This window comes from Seriola dumerili, unplaced genomic scaffold, assembly GCF_002260705.1.
Source record: "Seriola dumerili isolate Sdu_G_001 unplaced genomic scaffold, Sdu_1.0 BDQW01000538.1, whole genome shotgun sequence".
NCBI lineage: Eukaryota > Metazoa > Chordata > Actinopteri > Carangiformes > Carangidae > Seriola > Seriola dumerili.
Genome location: NW_019174793.1, coordinates 1,579,712 through 1,596,614, shown reverse-complemented (window position 1 = coordinate 1,596,614; position 16,903 = coordinate 1,579,712). Strand labels below are relative to the sequence as shown.

At 39.3% G+C, this 16,903-nt stretch overlaps 2 protein-coding genes and 1 long non-coding RNA gene across 3 annotated transcripts; all 3 read left to right on the top strand.

Moving 5' to 3' along the window:
• Nucleotides 1-59: 59 nt before the first annotated feature.
• LOC111235874 (B-cell receptor CD22-like) lies at nucleotides 60-2,574 on the top strand. The gene is made up of 7 exons (XM_022764443.1): nucleotides 60-75; nucleotides 589-618; nucleotides 830-1,090; nucleotides 1,335-1,422; nucleotides 1,549-1,609; nucleotides 1,891-1,983; nucleotides 2,090-2,574. Exons 1-6 carry the CDS (start codon nucleotides 60-62, stop codon nucleotides 1,969-1,971), a joined length of 537 nt encoding a protein of 178 aa, XP_022620164.1. The 3' UTR covers nucleotides 1,972-1,983; nucleotides 2,090-2,574.
• Nucleotides 2,575-3,670: 1,096 nt separating this feature from the next.
• Nucleotides 3,671-16,777, top strand: LOC111235873 (B-cell receptor CD22-like). Its single transcript, XM_022764442.1, has 8 exons — nucleotides 3,671-3,789; nucleotides 5,253-5,528; nucleotides 5,693-5,914; nucleotides 6,180-6,437; nucleotides 6,742-7,002; nucleotides 13,737-13,997; nucleotides 14,492-14,573; nucleotides 16,663-16,777. The coding sequence occupies exons 1-8, from the start codon at nucleotides 3,717-3,719 to the stop codon at nucleotides 16,775-16,777; spliced, it is 1,548 nt and encodes a 515-aa protein (XP_022620163.1). The 5' UTR covers nucleotides 3,671-3,716.
• On the top strand, nucleotides 7,297-10,084 carry LOC111235857. Its single transcript, XR_002665706.1, has 5 exons — nucleotides 7,297-7,359; nucleotides 7,659-7,749; nucleotides 7,859-7,919; nucleotides 9,190-9,377; nucleotides 9,481-10,084. It is a non-coding gene; the product is annotated as an uncharacterized LOC111235857 (long non-coding RNA).
• Nucleotides 16,778-16,903: the final 126 nt, after the last annotated feature.

Here is a 16,903-nt window from a genome sequence, read left to right as displayed (position 1 = left end):
ACTTGTCATCGTTGTCAGTAGCTATATTGTACTATAATATATGTTACTGAGGTTAAGTCATGTTTTTCTCCTATGGTCTCTTCCTTTTTATTCTCACTTTTTAACACTCATTTTGTATTTAATAAGTTTGTGACTTCTTGATGTAGTTGCTGTATTAAGCCACAACATCTTTGTCTTAAACTCACAGTGAGAAGTGTTGGAGCCAAGTAGTTTTACAAATGTATTTTAGTCATGTAGCAGGTTTCCATGTTGAAGAACCTCCATAAAGTTTCTCTCTGTTGTTGTGAATCTGATTGTGGTTTCTGCTGTGCTCTGTGTTACAGTGATACAGGGTCAGAGTCGCTGGGGAGTGACTTACACTCACACTCACATCTGTGCCTTTAAAGGATCAACAGTGAAAATAAGCTGCAGCTACAGTTACCCATCCAGAATAAAGGGTCAACGAACTACAGTTGAGGAAACATTCTGGTTTACTAAAAGGATTAATAATGCACCATTGGATCTGATAACAGACTCAGACTACAGAGGTCGTGTGGAGTATAAATGTCATATATGGAACATCTGCACTCTGACAATCAGAGACCTGAGGGCGTGAGGATCACCGCTCCCCTCCAGTGTGTGAGTTTACTCCACAGTGTCACTAATACAATGTGAAACTTAAACCTTCCACTACACAGTTTATGTCTAATATTTGAGCAACCTTTGTATAAACTATTGACTAATTAATATTCACTTCCACTTTATAAAGTCGTCCTTGATTTAAAGTTAAAATGAGAATAAAACACATTTTCATATTGATGTCAACGTCTCCTCATATTCCCTCCTCCAGATGCTCCAAAGCTTCTCTCTGTGTCAGTGAGTCCCTCTGGTGAGATAGTGGAGGGCAGTTCAGTGAATCTGACCTGTAGCAGTGATGCTAACCCAGCAGCTAATTACACCTGGTACAAGGAGAATGAAGACTCACCAAAAGCTTCAGGACAGATCTTCACCATCACTGACCTCAGACCTGAACACAGTGGGAATTATTACTGTGAAGCCCAGAACACAAGAGGACGTCGTAACTCCACCTTAAATCTGACTGTTGTAGCAGGTGAGTTACACACATTCATCTACACACACCTGTTTACTGCACTAGAGCTCATCAACATAAAGAAACTTTCACTGATGCAAAGAAAGTCTGAGGATTTCCAGACTTCTTGTAGCTGTGTACTGAGACCTCCATCATACTGAACATGGACGACACTGACTGACTGACTGACAGCATCACCTGACAAACTGATCTATCAGTCTAATCTTACTGCTAATGTCTCCTCTCTGTTGGTCTCACTCTCCAGGTAAATCAGTATTAATTATGAACATCATCAGATTGACTCTGGTGGTCCTGATGCTGATTCCACTGGTCGTCTTGAGTCTGTGGACGAGGTAAAACAATAAAAATCCATCAGTTCAGTCGCTGCTCTTTTATTTTCTTCTTCAAACTTCCTGTAGTTTTTGGTTTGATGAATTTCATTATGTTAAATCTTGTATTTGTTGTTGGTTTAAATCCAGGAAGAAGAAGAAAACTCTGAATTTAAACTCTGAACCAAATGAAGCTGTAGAGATGATGGAGGTGAGAGACAGAGAGGTCCTACAAAACTTACACAACTTACTCTCTATCACAGTTATTATAACTTGGCTCATAAACTCTCTGGAAACTGAAGAAGATGTGAAGTGAATTTATATTTAAAATACAACTTTCTCATTATGAACCAGTAAAGTATTTGACCACATCACATTTCATCACATAATTCAGTTTTAAACAGGATTAAAAACATTAGAATAAAATGTAATTGTATGCAGGTTTGATGAATGAGGTCCAGTGAGTGTCATTTTGTCACCTCTCTCCATCAGGTAGACTCTTGTCCTGGTTATGAGAACAGCACCACTGCAGCACAGACACAAGACACAGAGGAGCAGGAAGACCTGGTGTGAAGTTACAGTCAGGTTAGAGCCTCTCACACTTAATGAAAGAAATAGATAAATAACACACAGACTCCAGATTTATAATTACAACTGTAACTTTACACAGGTTTCATGTGATCTTTTTTAGATGATGTTGAAGCAAAGGTGGGACTCACCTGGTGGAAACACGAAGTAGAACAACATTGATTTCAGCTTTAAAGATTTTTCTGTTAATTTTCTACTTATTATTTTATTTAGCAGCTATGAAGACAGATAAAGTTTCAATCTGTTCTTTTGTTCTGATTGATTTTCCTCAGTTTTGTCTCTATGTGGATGAAATGTGCCACTGTGCAGTTAGTATTTTTATTAGTATTCAGGATGTTACTGATATGAAGATGCAACGACACAGTTTATATTGAAGAGGACCTTATCTTATATTTGAGCTGTCAGTCTCCAGGATCTCTAATGAAATAAAAATGGATTGTAGTTCACTAAATGTGAAGTCTTTTCAGAATAAAAGCCCATCATTGATCGCTTGGGCAACACTCTTAATTATAATTTTAAGAATTTGCCAGTGCAATATTTCTAAGATTTAATTCAGCAGTATAAACCAATGACATGTCCTGAACTTAATCTGTGTAAAAAAAAAACAAACAAACAATAGTTTTAATAATAAAATGTAAAAATAAAGTACCAAAAGTAAATTCAAATTTGACCAAACAGTGGATGGTGAAATGCTTTTTCACGGCCTTGATCCTCTGACGTTTTAGTGCCCTCTACTGATGAAGCTCCAGTGTTGCCAGTTCAGGCTTGACAAATGTTTTCTGTTGCTGCGCTGTGGTTTGGAGGTTTGGTGACTCATTTCCTGTGAGCTGGAATATTTCTCCATGGCAACAAATCACACCTGAGGTCCTTCACATTTCTTCCTTATACCTTTAAATTGTAACTCATTATTTTGTTGCTTCACCTTTTGGAGGGAATTTTTTTCTTCTCATCGTGTTGTAGTTTCCAAATGCTGCCAGTAGATGTAAGTAAAGAGTTATATTTTATTGATATTACACCAGTTCCACTGTCCTCACTTCCTCTTCTGTCTGTGTATACAATATCTCCACCAGGTTCTTTTTCTTCCCTGAGTTTTCTTTAACCAGTTTTTATTATCACAGCTGCTCTCATTTTTGAATAGTTTCTATTGCCTTACCTGCTCATTACAATAATCTGTGTTGTTCTTGTATGCTCTCCTCTACATATATTTTAATCTATTGATATGAAAATTATTTATTTTATCATTATATATTTTTTCTTTTTCTATATTTTAATGTCATTTACAGCATTAATTTTCATTGAATGTACTATTTTATTCCATTTTAAATCTTTCTTTGATGTGTCTTTCTTTAATGTTAACTTTTCTTGCGTCTGTCTTTGTGTTTTGAAGGAGACTGTTTTGCATCTTTTTGAGACACTGAACTCTCTCCAACACAGAGGATGAAATAAAAAATGTCTTTTTCTTCTGTCTCTTTGAATCGTCTCTCTTGCACTGTGTTTACCTTTGCATAAACCACAAGTTACAGTAGGCCTTCTTCTTCACTTGAAGTTCAATCTACTGGATTCTGCATGTAAATGATGTAAAGAGGAAGGAAGTTGGATGTATTTTTAACAGCTTGAATTCTGTCCTTTGCTTCCAGTTTCTTTCTGTATTGCAGGTTAAAGTGTTTGTGATGTGACTGATTTACTTCTTATCTGCAGATTTGTTTCACTGTGTTTGAAGTCACACAGAGATGAGAGGAGCAGCTCAGAGCTTAACCGCAGCAGCGAGTGGATTTGTCGTCGTCCTCCTTCTCACTGTGCCAGGTATTGTGTATCTACATTTATGTTGTAAGGTATTAAACCAAACCTTAAGTCAGTTCAAGAGAGAAAAGTGTATAAAGAAGTCATTTATTCATTTTCAGATCACCAAGTTTTAGGTTTCATCTGTAAAGTGATGCAGTGTGATACAAATGGAGCAGATCCTTAACACTAAATATTCACTGTTGTCTCTTTAAAATTGGACATGTGAAGTGAACTGGGCACTGGTTGTGTCCGGATTGTTAACACACAGTGGTTTGTGGATTATTTATCCTTTTACCTACTTCACTGTATGTTAAAGTGTTGCGTACATTAAGGGTAGAAGAGGGTAGAAGTCTTGGATATGTTTATTTTTTTATTAATTTGCTAGAATTATTGATCATAAATGAAAGCGGAAGCATATTGTCTGCAGACACTTTTACGTGGGGAGGAAGGGTGGAGTTTCTTGAGACTGATCAGCACCAGCCGCTTTGCTCCATCTTGTTTTGTTTAATTAAATACACTTGTCAGGTGCACGCAGCGCTCTGCAAAAAAAACACAGGACTTCCCAAACTTTCTGCAGACAAAATGGAAGGAAGTAGGTTAATGGATATGTTCACGGCACGAAGCAGAAAATGGCGCTCGATTGTTAAAGTGTAAGCACAAAGCTGCTGCTTCAAGTTGATGTCAGACTTTTATTTAAAAAAGGCTTTTTTATTATTGATAGTGCAATACACTGTATATTATTATAATATGGCAGCGTGGACATAAAATCCCTTTACATCAAGTTTATATCTGGGAGTTGAAGGTAAAACAGTCTTTCTCTTGAATATTGCTCAGGTGAGGAAGCCATGTGACCTTATAAAGAGAAACAGATGTTATTCTTCATGTACAGAAGCTCATTTCTGCCAAGAACAGGGAAAAATCCATGAGCAGTCAAATATGATTTACTAAATCATTTATGATAGTAAATCAAAATGAGTTAGTACAGTCTCATAATTTTGACTTAACAAAACAATTAAGACAAATACAAAGTATAGTATTTATATTTATCTTTATTTTCTTTGCCTAACAGATGAGGGTTTACATAGTGTGTGTGTGTGTGTGTGTGTGTGTGTGTGTGTGTGTGTGTGTGTGTGTGTGAGAGAGATCTGAATGCAACCCTGATTTAAGGCTGCTCTGCTGCTCCACACCTGATTTTGAAAACAGCATCTTTAATGTCTTAAATGACCGAAGCTGAAGCACCAACATTGATAAATATCCCAGTGGTAAAAATACAAGTTGAAATGCCTGTTAAAATACTGTAGTTCTAGTTTTTAAATTCGATGATCTAGTGTGAACTCGCAGGATCTCCATGGCACCTGGTTTGACATCCCTGGATCTAGTTTTGGAAATGTAGTTCAGTTGTACAAAGATGGAAGTGAAAATAAATGTGTTCTCTGGTGCTGTTGTGAATCTGATTGTTGTTTGTGCTGTGCTCTGTGTTACAGTGGTACAGGGTCAGGATGACTGGGGAGTGACTTACTCTCCTACTCAGATCTGTGCCCTTGAAGGATCAACGGTGGAAATAAACAGTCTCTTCAGCTACCCATCCGCAGTCAGAAGGGTTTCTACTACAGTTCAGGACACATTCTGGTTTAGGAAAGAGATAGATGGGGTTTATTCAGATCTGAGAAGAGTCCCAGAGTATTCACGTCGTGTGACGTATCACTGTGACAACAAGAAGTGCACTCTGACAATAGAAAACCTGGTGAAGAGCGACTCAGGTGTGTACAAGTTCAGGTTCATAACAAACCAATCAGGTGGGAAATATACTGGTGAACCTGGAGTCACTTTGTCTGTCACAGGTAACATATACAACGGAAGTCAAATTCAAATGTTAGTGTGTATGTTGATAATATAGAATAACATTTATGTTTGATGTTCACAGACCCTCAGATCCAGGTGAATGTCATTCAGGTTTTTACCAGCACAAGGTTGAATTGTCACAGCAGTTGTCATCTACCTGATCATTCTTCCTACATCTGGTACAAGAATGAACGAGAAGTTCACAATGAACAAGGAAAATATTTTCATCTATACACATTTGGTCCTGAAGACAACTATCGCTGTGCTGTAAGAGGACGTGGGGATTTCCGTTCACCTCCAGTGTGTGAGTTTACACCTCTTTGTTCATTAATGATATAATCTGATGGAAGTTTTAAACCCACTAGTCTAGAGGAAGTTAAATTCAATATTATATCTGATACATTTTCATCTGTTTTTTGTGAACAAAGCAAATTTGTTCTGACCAAAATGTGATTGATTTACGCAGTTTAATGGATTTAATTATTGTCTTTATAGATGTAATCTCTCTTTAGAAGTTTGTAGTATGATAGCATTCTGATATTGTGTATGTATGTTAACGTATCCTCCAGATGCTCCAAAGCTTCTCTCTGTGTCAGTGAGTCCCTCTGGTGAGATAGTGGAGGGCAGTTCAGTGACTCTGACCTGTAGCAGTGATGCTAACCCAGAAGCTAAATACACCTGGTACAACAAAAATAGAAATGGAAATCCGTTTCTCAAAGGATCACTTTCCTTCTGGTCCATCCAGTCCTCACACTCTGGAGAGTATTACTGCACAGCTGAGAACGAGCTGGGGAGGAGATCAGCAAGCACCTTTATTGATGTGAAATGTGAGTGAAATACAGGTTATTAGGTTTAGAGAGATTAAATCTGTCACATTCATTGTAGTTCATTAAAGCGACACTCCTCTGATTTTACACATGAAGTTTAGTTGGTTTTTTGGGATATCCTCTGTATGATGTCTTTTGTAGTTTCAGTGGGAGGGCTCCATATTTTTGAAAAAATAACCTTGATGATGCCAAGGTTTTTTCAGATTGGGCTCCTCAAGTTTGCCATACACACAAAGTATTGAAAACAATATGAGCCACAAGAGTAATGCACCGTCAACTTATAATAATCTATATTCATATACAGATCCTCCAAGGATTCCCTCTGTGTCAGTGAGTCCCTCTGGTGAGATAGTGGGGGGCAGTTCAGTGACTCTGACCTGTAGCAGTGATGCTAACCCAGCAGCTAATTACACCTGGTACAAGGAGAACCAAACACTGTTTCAAGGACCAGAAGGAGTTTATCATTTCACTTCCATCAACTCTGAGGACAGAGGGAACTACCACTGCAAATGTGAGAATCACTATGGACAGATCAACTCTTCAGCTCTACATGTAGATGTCCAGTGTAAGTTGCATTATTTATTTTTAATTATACAGAAAACTGTACTTGTCATGCATGCTAATATTAATGGAATGTGTCTCCATATGTTGTTTAATTGTCTCCCAGATGCTCCAAAGCTTCTCTCTGTGTCAGTGAGTGGTGAGATAGTGAGGGCAGTTCAGTGAATCTGACCTGTAGCAGTGATGCTAACCCAGCAGCTAATTACACCTGGTACAAGGAGAATGAAGACTCACCAAAAGCTACAGGACAGATCTTCACCATCACTGACCTCAGACCCTGAACACAGTGGGAAATTTATACTGTGAAGCCAGAACACAAGAGGACGTGGTAACTCCACCTTAAATCTGACTGTTGTGGAGGGTAAATCTTTAATTCACTTTTTCACATTCACATCAAACATCACAATCCATATGATGTAATGGGTAATGATTGTATTGCATTATACAAACTGTGTCCTCGTTCTCTCTTCATGGAGGTAGACAGGTAGGATTTACTGAGGGACTGTTGTATGAGACTGCATTAGTTTGAACTCAGTGTACCTAATGAAGTTGCATCTGAGTGTTTGTGAACATTAAAATCATTTTTGTTATATCACTCCATGGGGACATCGAGGTAAAATATCTTTACATGTCTAAATTTAAGTTTTTATTTCATCACAGTTTTGCCTAAAGCTTTGAAATCAGCCGTCATTGGGACAACTTCTGCCGTTTTCCTCGCTGTCATACTCCTCTCTGCCTTCCTACTGATAAGGTGAGCACATGTGTTTTATTAAAGCATTGTTTGTTAAATATCTCAAAACCAGTCATTAGCTGTCACTTTGGCAACTAAATTATTATATGTTTTTATTAATTGTGACCAGAACAAAGAGGACGTCCAAGCAATCGTCTGAGCCTGGAGAGAGACCCGACTACAGTGACCAGGTGAGGAACAGGTTGCACCGTTCAGTGTAAAATCAGAAGTGAAACACCATTCTGGTTCTTCAGTTCAATTCACACAGCTGTGGGTGCAGGTTGAAAATGAATCTGATTGAAAAGCACTTCATTCAGAGACAGATAAAATACATACTCTGTCTTTTATGTATTTCTGTTTCTAGATTGCTGAAGATATTTCCATTTTAAGCAAATGTAATAGTTTTATCTCTTCTGACAAATATCTTCTTAGAAACACTTTTTCTGACTTCTGTTAACTCTTTCTTTGATCTTTCTCTTGGACGAGACCTATTACATCCAGAATCTTGTATTTCAACATATTTTCTAACACACCAACTTATCACCTGGTTCAACAACAAACTGTCACTGAATGTAAACAAAACGAAGGAGATCACTGTTGAGTTCAGGAGGAACCATGCAGTACACGCTCCACTCAACACCAACAGCAACACGGTGGAGCCAATCAAAAGCACCAAGTTCCTTGGGGTGCACTTAGTAAATGACCTGATCTAGACTGCAAACACCACCTCTCTTGTCAAGAAAGCCCTGCAGCGCCTGTGACGGGTCAGGAGAGCAAGCCTCTTGTCCTGCATCGTGACCCACTGCAGCTCTACCTGCAGCTGCATCACCTCAGGCCAGAACTTCCTTCAGAGAGTGTTGAGGACAGCTGAGAAAATCATCGGCACCTCTGTCCCACCTAGACAGAACTTGAATCAGAGATGCAGCCTGAGCAGAGCAAACAGAATAGCCAGACTCTACCCACCCATAGACTGTCTATCCTTCTGTCCTCTGGCAAACGCTACTGTAACATGCAGTTCACGTCGACCAGGTTTTACAAGACCTTCTTCCCACAGGCTGTCAGACTCCTCCATTCCCTTTTAAAATGCCAGGCTTGGCATGGAGGCCCTAGCAGCCAGTTCCATCAGTCTGTGACCTAAAGGACAGACTGGGGCAGTTCACACCTGTGGGTGGGTAGGAAAGAATTCCTGCTTAGAGGGAAGATATTATGTTATCTTGAGGTCTTTTTCAGTAGTAAGGGTAAAAAGGAGAACAAGATCATCAGAAGATTCGAGCCTTCAAGCTGGATAATGCGGCTGTGGAGAAGGACCTCTGGGCTACCTTGCTTTGCCTGATGTCACCTCGACTCGGACAAAGAACAAGTGAAAGAAAACAGATGGATGAAAACACGTACTATTTGAGGTTCTACTAAAGTTCAATATCACTACACATTAAAGGTTCAAAAATGAATTTGTCTTTGCAGTATCACTCCAATCAGTCGGAGGAACAGGTAGAACTTCACTACGCCAATGTCCGCTTCTTGAAGAACCAGACAGATCCTGTCTACTCCAACATCAATCCAGCTGGACCCCGCAGACACGAGGAGACGGAGGAGGACGAGGAGGATGGTGTTCAGTACGCTGTTGTCAAATTTAACAGTTCTGCCCCGAGGTGAGCATCTCTTCCTGCAGAAACTTTATCCTCACTAACACCTCAAGACAAAATGTCTCCACAACCTCCTGATTATTTCTTTATTGATTTTGTCTCCTCTCAGAACCATAAGTCAGGAAACCGAGGAAGATCCAGCTGCATTGTACAGTACAGTCAACAAAACCGTCTGACTCTTGTCAGCCAGTCCGTCAGTCGTTCCACCACTGTTGAACTGAAATATCTCCACAACCACTGGATGGATTGCCATAACATTTTGTACAGCCAGTCACAGTCTCCAGAGGATAAAACCTTCTGACTTTAGAGATCCTCGGACTCTAGCGCCACTCGCAGATTGACATTTTTGGTTTTTACCGACATGTCTTGACAACTGTTGGATAAATTGTTGTATAAATAGTGGTACAAGAATGCAAGGTACCACAAGGAAGAATCCTAATGACTTTGGGTAGTTCCCGGCTTTCATCTGTCTATCTGAAATATATCAGCTACTTTCATGCTCTGCAATGCAACTAGTGGTTAAAAAGTCTCTTTAACTGACCTTTAACCTTAAATAAAGATTAATGTAAACATGACATTTTATAACTTGTAACTCAGATGGCTAACAGTTTGTAAGCTTATACTTTTTCCATTCAATTCATGTATAATATTTGCTATTTAAAGCACATTAGTGCAACAAGCATTGTGACCCAGTTGTAGTGTCATACTGCTGCCACTAGATGTTAGTAAAGAGTCGTGTTTTACTGATGGGATAAGACTCTGTCAAGTAGCCTACACTTATTTTTCTGCACTCTTTTATCAAAATATCCCTCTTTAGTTGAAATGCTCACATCTCATAACTTTGAAGCACATAACTTCTGATGAAGGGTCACAACCACATAGCTTCATTTTAAGGAGTCACTAGCAAGAGAGTTTGGAAAGCAGTGAAGTGAAACTACTGTGTGCAGTGGAGAATTGGTCTGTCGCGGTCGACATGGAAGACGTGTTCAACCAAATGAAGAGACCACATACACTTAAAAAAAGTGTGATCACACTCATTGTCATTATAGCTACAGTCTGTCTTTGCTCTGTTCACACCGTAATGTTTCTTGACAGAGACTAAAGTGAGTGAGTGAGTGAGTGAGTGAGTGAGTGAGTGAGTGAGTGAGTGAGTGAGTGAGTGAGTGAGTGAAGGCTTGTGACCACAGTGTGAATTTGCAGTGTGTATGTGAGACATGCATACATTTTAGTGTTATTTCATTTTTCAAATTACTTTTTTCTCCTTGACTTATGATGTTTGACACAAACAGCTCTGATTTCTTTAAACCTAGAATGATAACATCTAATTACAAACAAGTCTTGTTCCCAAAGCGATATACACTCAGTTGTCAGTTTATTAGGAACACCTAGCTAAATCTGATGCAGTCAAATACACCAGTCCTGCAGTAAATCCTCCATGAAGGTCGTGATGTTTTTTCTGTTGCTTCTTTGTGTTGTCTGTTGAGAACTGACTATTTCCTGGCCTGATGTTCACGCTGCATATTAATATAAAGGGGAAGGAAGTCTATTCTCTACTGCTCATTCTCATGAGCACAGGAGGTCAAGACAGTACTGTTCTACATTGTGAGTAGAAGAATTGGATGTAACTAATGTATAAGTTCTGTACATTAATTCTTTTTTGATGTGTTTTATTGTCTCTGGAGTCACACAGAGAGATGAGAGGAGCAGCTATGAGTTTAACAGCAGCATCAAGTGGATTTGTCGTCCTCTTCCTCACTGTACCAGGTACTGTACATCTACATTTACTCTGTAGGACGTTCAGTAAACTTACTGAGAACAAGCTGAAACAGGATGAATAAATAAATGTGCAGTTAATGTTGTTTTTCTAATGTGATTTTTCTCTATCATCACTTGTTTAGCTGTTTTTTTATTGTGCTGTTAAACCAAAGTCCTTAGATCTGTTCAGTGTTTTCACACATGCAGCATCTCTCAGTATCTTTGACCTCAACATTTTAGTGGTGAGTGTTATTGCACAGTAAGAGTTGTGCTGTTTGAATTAACTGTATAAATGGAGCTGTAAGTGGTTCATCTGAAGGATTCAGTAACTGAAGAGTTAATCTACAAATGTCTTTATATTCTGTTTAAGAGAACAAGATAACACCTACCAAGGCTCAAAATGAGGAACCAAATGTTATTAGTTAATTGTGTTACTTGCTGATGTCAGTGTGATATTTCCACTTCCTGTATGGTCAACACCAACCTGACCACAGAGTGAACAGAGAGGAAACTAAACAAGAAAATTTCACACGCTCTAATAATAATAATTGATTCCTCTCACACTGTTCATTACAGCTGCATTAAGATTCACAGGTCCAATGGTTTTCTGTTTGGACTTCTCCATGTCTGTGTTCACTGTGGCTTAATACAGCAACTACATCAAGAAGTCACAAACATTATTAACATCATGAGTTTAAAAGTGAATAAAAAGGAAGAGACCATAGGAGAAAAACATGACTTTACCTCAGTAACATATATATAACAATATATAACAACATGACAGACATCTTTGTCTTAAACTCACAGTGAGAAGTGTTGGAGCCAAGTAGTTTTACAAATGTATTTTAGTCATGTAGCAGGTTTCCATGTTGAAGAACCTCCATAAAGTTTCTCTCTGTTGTTGTGAATCTGATTGTGGTTTCTGCTGTGCTCTGTGTTACAGTGATACAGGGTCAGTAAGGCTGGGGAGTGTTTTACAGTCGAAAACACATCTGTGCCTCTAAAGGATCAACAGTGGAAATAGTCTGCATTTACAGATACCCATCCAGAATAAATGGCTGTGATACTACAGTTGAGGAAAGTCTCTGGTTTATTAAATTTAGTGACGATGAACCTGTGGATCTGAGAGCAGACTCAGAGTATTCAGGTCGTGTGCAGCATCACTGTAAGAAGAACAGGTGCACTCTGAGAATCTCAAACCTGAGAGAGAGCGACTCAACTAAGTACAAGTTCGGGTTCATAACAAACCAGGAAGGAAGGAAATATACTGATGATTCTGGAGTCACTTTGTCTGTCACAGGTAACATTTTTACTTGAATATTTCTTTTAATCTAAATTTTCATACGATAACTACTGGTTACAGATCGTGGGAAGATGGTAACTCCCTCCTCAGTTCAAGCATGGACATTACTGCAGGTTGTGAATACCTGATGTTTCTGCTTTAGGTTGGTGTTCAGACAGATGTGTGTGATGCCCCTGTCGACTTTCACATAAAAACAAGTGTGTAGCGTTGGCGTCTTACCATCCTCTTTCTGCACAGAGACCACTTGTCATCACATGAATGAAATTTCACATTTAAGTCACATAATGGCACAAAAGACAGAAGACCACTACATTATGACTGAAAGCTCTAAATAGTAAAAGTATCATTGAGATTAGATTCACTTCTCCATGTGTTGTTCCATAGGAGCAGAAAATAACATCCATCCGTAGATACTGTGAATGTGTTTGGGTATTTACACGTGTGTATGAATTGAAGTTTTACTTCCTTCTTTGCAAAACCAGGTCTGCAGGTGCAGGTGATCAGGTCAGGACATTACCAGTATCATGACTGGGTGGAACTGAAGTGTGGCAGCAGTTGTCGTCTACCTGATCATTCTTCCTACATCTGGTACAAGAATGGACAGAAGATTCGGACAGAAACACCTTCTTTTTCAGTCTACGTTCATTCTGCAGACAGCTTTTCCTGTGCTCTGAAAGGACATGAGGATTCCTCTTCTCCTTCAGTGTGTGAGTTTACTTCAGTCTTCCACTTGCATAACACCATCTGGTGGTACATTGAAACTATTGCATTGTCCCATGACTGCATGTATTTATGATTTGAAGGACTCTGTTCCCTCTTTGCTTATTACCATCATCTTATTGTATTGAACTCTGCTGCAACTTAACAACAACACAACCCTGTGTTTAACATGTAGGTGTTACAGTTGAGTTTAAAGAAGGTTTTATCTTTCAGGTGTCTCTGGTCGATCCTGCAACAGAGTGACTTACACTGACAGAAGAATCTGTGTCTCCAAAGGCTCATCAGCTGAGAACGAGCTGGGGAGGAGGACGTCTGAATTCACATTTAGTAATGTTGAATGTGAGTCGAAGAAAGGAGCTTATTGAGAAATATAACATGTAGCATATGATTCTCAATTTTTAGGTTTTATTCCCTTGAAAAGTGTTCATGCAAATAAATGTTTTCTTAAGATCTGTCAGCTTCACATCCACAATTTACTGCTAGATCTCATTGAGATGCTTTAGTGGTTGTTCATGGAGAGGTTTTACTCACTGTTTGCAATGTGAGTCTTATTTTATAATTAACTTCTGTCAAATCATCTCCTCCAGATGCTCCAAAGCTTCTCTCTGTGTCAGTGAGTCCCTCTGGTGAGATAGTGGAGGGCAGTTCAGTGACTCTGACCTGTAGCAGTGATGCTAACCCAGCAGCTAATTACACCTGGTACAAGGAGAATGAAGACTCACCAAAAGCTACAGGACAGATCTTCACCATCACTGACCTCAGACCTGAACACAGTGGGAATTATTACTGTGAAGCCCAGAACACAAGAGGACGTCGTAACTCCACCTTAAATCTGACTGTTATGGGGGGTAAGTTAGTTTGGATTTCATAACCCTTCATGCATATTACCCAAATTTTGTGAAAGTCCTTAATCTAAATGACAGAATAGATCCTTGCTAGATTCCCTCCAACACTGACATAAAAGATTCAGAGACACATTTTCTGCGTTTTCCACCTCCATAGTTAAAACTACTTAAGTACAAGTTTGACAGTATCTTTATTAGCTACAAGGCTTGATGAACACTTCTCTGGTCCCTTCCACTTTGAATTACTCCTAACTATATGAAAAAGAGTTGAAGCTTTGACTGAAGTATGTAATGCTAGTCAGACTTGGTGGTAGCTGTAGTCATCTTTGAAGGTTGGAGCTCAACTTTCTTCCTTTGGCCTCATGAACTTGAAACTGGCTCGTAGTACACCATGAACGGCTGCAAGATGTTGGAAAACCATATTATTACTATATTGGGTAACTTCACGTCACACCCTGATTAATGTAATCTGTTTTTCATTTGATCACTCTTTCTAGGAGCGTGGAAGTTATATGGTGTTGCAGCAGTCTCTGCTATTGTCCTCGCAGTTATACTCACATCTGTCTTCCTCTGGATCATGTGAGCAGCTCTGTTTCACCAAACAATGTATGTTCATTTTAGCAGTGAGTTTAGCTCTTGAGTTAACATTTTGAATGAATTTTCCTGACCAGGAAAAAGAGGGTCTTCAAGCAGGGGTCTGAGCCTGGAGAGAGACGAGTCGACAGGGAACAGGTGAGAAATGAAAACCGGCCTACTGCAGTGCAAAAGAAAACCTGCCTGTTTTCATGTATGGGCAAACAATGAATGGGAGAACTGACTTTTGGTTAAGAAGTTTGGCCACAATGTAACACCAGGTGTCGTTCAGTCAGTTACTTTTTCTGGTTGAGCTAGAAACTAAAGATCGTAGGAGTCTTGATTAAACTTTCTATGAAATCCCTATGAACAGGTCTGTCACTGACTGAGTGATCAAGGGTGAATGTTGAAATGTCCCCATTGGCCGTTGCTCTTTCAGAATGATTAGGTTCAAACAAGCAGTGTTGCCAACTTAATACCTTTTTGTTTCTAGATTTACTGACTTCTCAGACCCTTAAATTACTCTTTTTTTGAAAAAAGCACTTAGTGAAGAATCTTGCAGCTTGGCAGACGTTAGTTACTTTCCCTAGAAGACAGCCGTCAGTATCACCCTGCGAGTGCAAGGTCTGGCTTTCCTTCTACAGGCACAGCTGTCTTTGCTGACAGTGGCGACACAATCCAGTCATAGGTTTTGACCCAGTCTTTCACCCAGTGAAATTATACTGTTAATGTTGTGTTATGGAATTTGAAATGGCTCATTCTTAAGCAAAGATGTAACAGACATACAGTTGTAGCAGGAGAGACAAAAGAACTGTTGGACTGAAATATCTCCACAACCGCTGGATGGATTGCCATAACATTTTGTACAGCCAGTCAAAGTCTCCAGAGGATAAAACCTTCTGACTTTAGAGATCCTCGGACTCTAGCGCCACTCGCAGATTGACATTTTTGGTTTTTACCGACATGTCTTGACAACTGTTGGATAAATTGTTGTATAAATAGTGGTACAAGAATGCAAGGTACCACAAGGAAGAATCCTAATGACTTTGGGTAGTTCCCGGCTTTCATCTGTCTATCTGAAATATATCAGCTACTTTCATGCTCTGCAATGCAACTAGTGGTTAAAAAGTCTCTTTAACTGACCTTTAACCTTAAATAAAGATTAATGTAAACATAACATTTTCGCTATTTAAAAGCTCATTAGTGCAACAAGCATTGTGACCCAGTTGTAGTGTCATACTGCTGCCACTAGATGTTAATAAAGAGTCGTGTTTTACTGATGGGAAAAGATTCTGTCAAGTAGCCTACACTTATTTTTCTGCACTCTTTTATCAAAATATCTCTCTTTAGTTGAAATGCTCACATCTCATAACTTTGAAGCACATAACTTCTGATGAAGGGTCACAACCACATAGCTTCATTTTAAGGAGTCACTAGCAAAACAGTTTGGAAAGCAGTGAAGTGAAACATCTAATGACAATCAAGTCTTGTTCCCAAAGCGATATACACTCAGTTGTCAGTTTATTAGGAACACCTAGCTAAATCTGATGCAGTCAAATACACCAGTCCTGCAGTAAATCCTCCATGAAGGTCATGATGTTTTTTCTGTTGCTTCTTTGTGTTGTCTGTTGAGAACTGACTATTTCCTGGCCTGATGTTCATGCTGCATATTAATAATATAAAGGGGAAGGAAGTCTATTCTCTACTGCTCATTCTCATGAGCACAGGAGGTCAAGACAGTACTGTTCTACATTGTGAGTGGAAGAATTGGATGTAACTAATGTATAAGTTCTGTACATTAAGGCTTTTTCGATGTGTTTTATTGTCTCTGAAGCCACACAGTGAGACGAGAGGAGCAGCTATGAGTTTAACAGCGGCAGCGAGTGGTTTTGTTGTGTTCCTTCTCTCTGTGCCAGGTAATGTATAAGCACACACTGCAGTCTTCTTTGTCTCATTGGCTCACAGTGGGATGATGTGAGAGCCAAAGTAGTTGTGTAAGTTTGGAATGAGTTCAGTTCTCTTGCAGGTTTACGAACTGATGCAGCTCCAAAATACTCAAATGTGATTGTGGTTCCTGCTGTGCTCTGTGTTACAGTGATACAGGGTCAGAAAGACTGGGGACTGACCTGCGCTCCAACTCAGATCTGCGCCTTAAAAGGATCAACAGTGGAAATACGCTGCAGCTACAGATCCCCATCCAGGTTAAATGATGCTGATACTGCAGTTGAAGAAACATTCTGGTTCACTAGATTCAGTGATAATGAACCTGTGGATCTGAGAGCAGACTCAGAGTATTCAGGTCGTGTTCAGTATCACTGTGGGGAGAACGACTGCAC

Excerpts from the sequence above, each read along its gene's own strand:
- LOC111235874 (XM_022764443.1), top strand. Across the intron at positions 619-829 it reads TCACCGCTCCCCTCCAGTGT|ATGCTCCAAAGCTTCTCTCT; the intron begins GTGAGTTTACTC and ends TCCCTCCTCCAG. Across the intron at positions 1,423-1,548 it reads GTCTTGAGTCTGTGGACGAG|GAAGAAGAAGAAAACTCTGA; the intron begins GTAAAACAATAA and ends GTTTAAATCCAG.
- LOC111235873 (XM_022764442.1), top strand. The coding sequence starts at position 3,717 with ATGAGAGGAGCAGCTCAGAGCTTAACCGCAGCAGCGAGTGGATTTGTC. Across the intron at positions 5,915-6,179 it reads TTTCCGTTCACCTCCAGTGT|ATGCTCCAAAGCTTCTCTCT; the intron begins GTGAGTTTACAC and ends CGTATCCTCCAG. Across the intron at positions 13,998-14,491 it reads AAATCTGACTGTTATGGGGG|GAGCGTGGAAGTTATATGGT; the intron begins GTAAGTTAGTTT and ends CACTCTTTCTAG.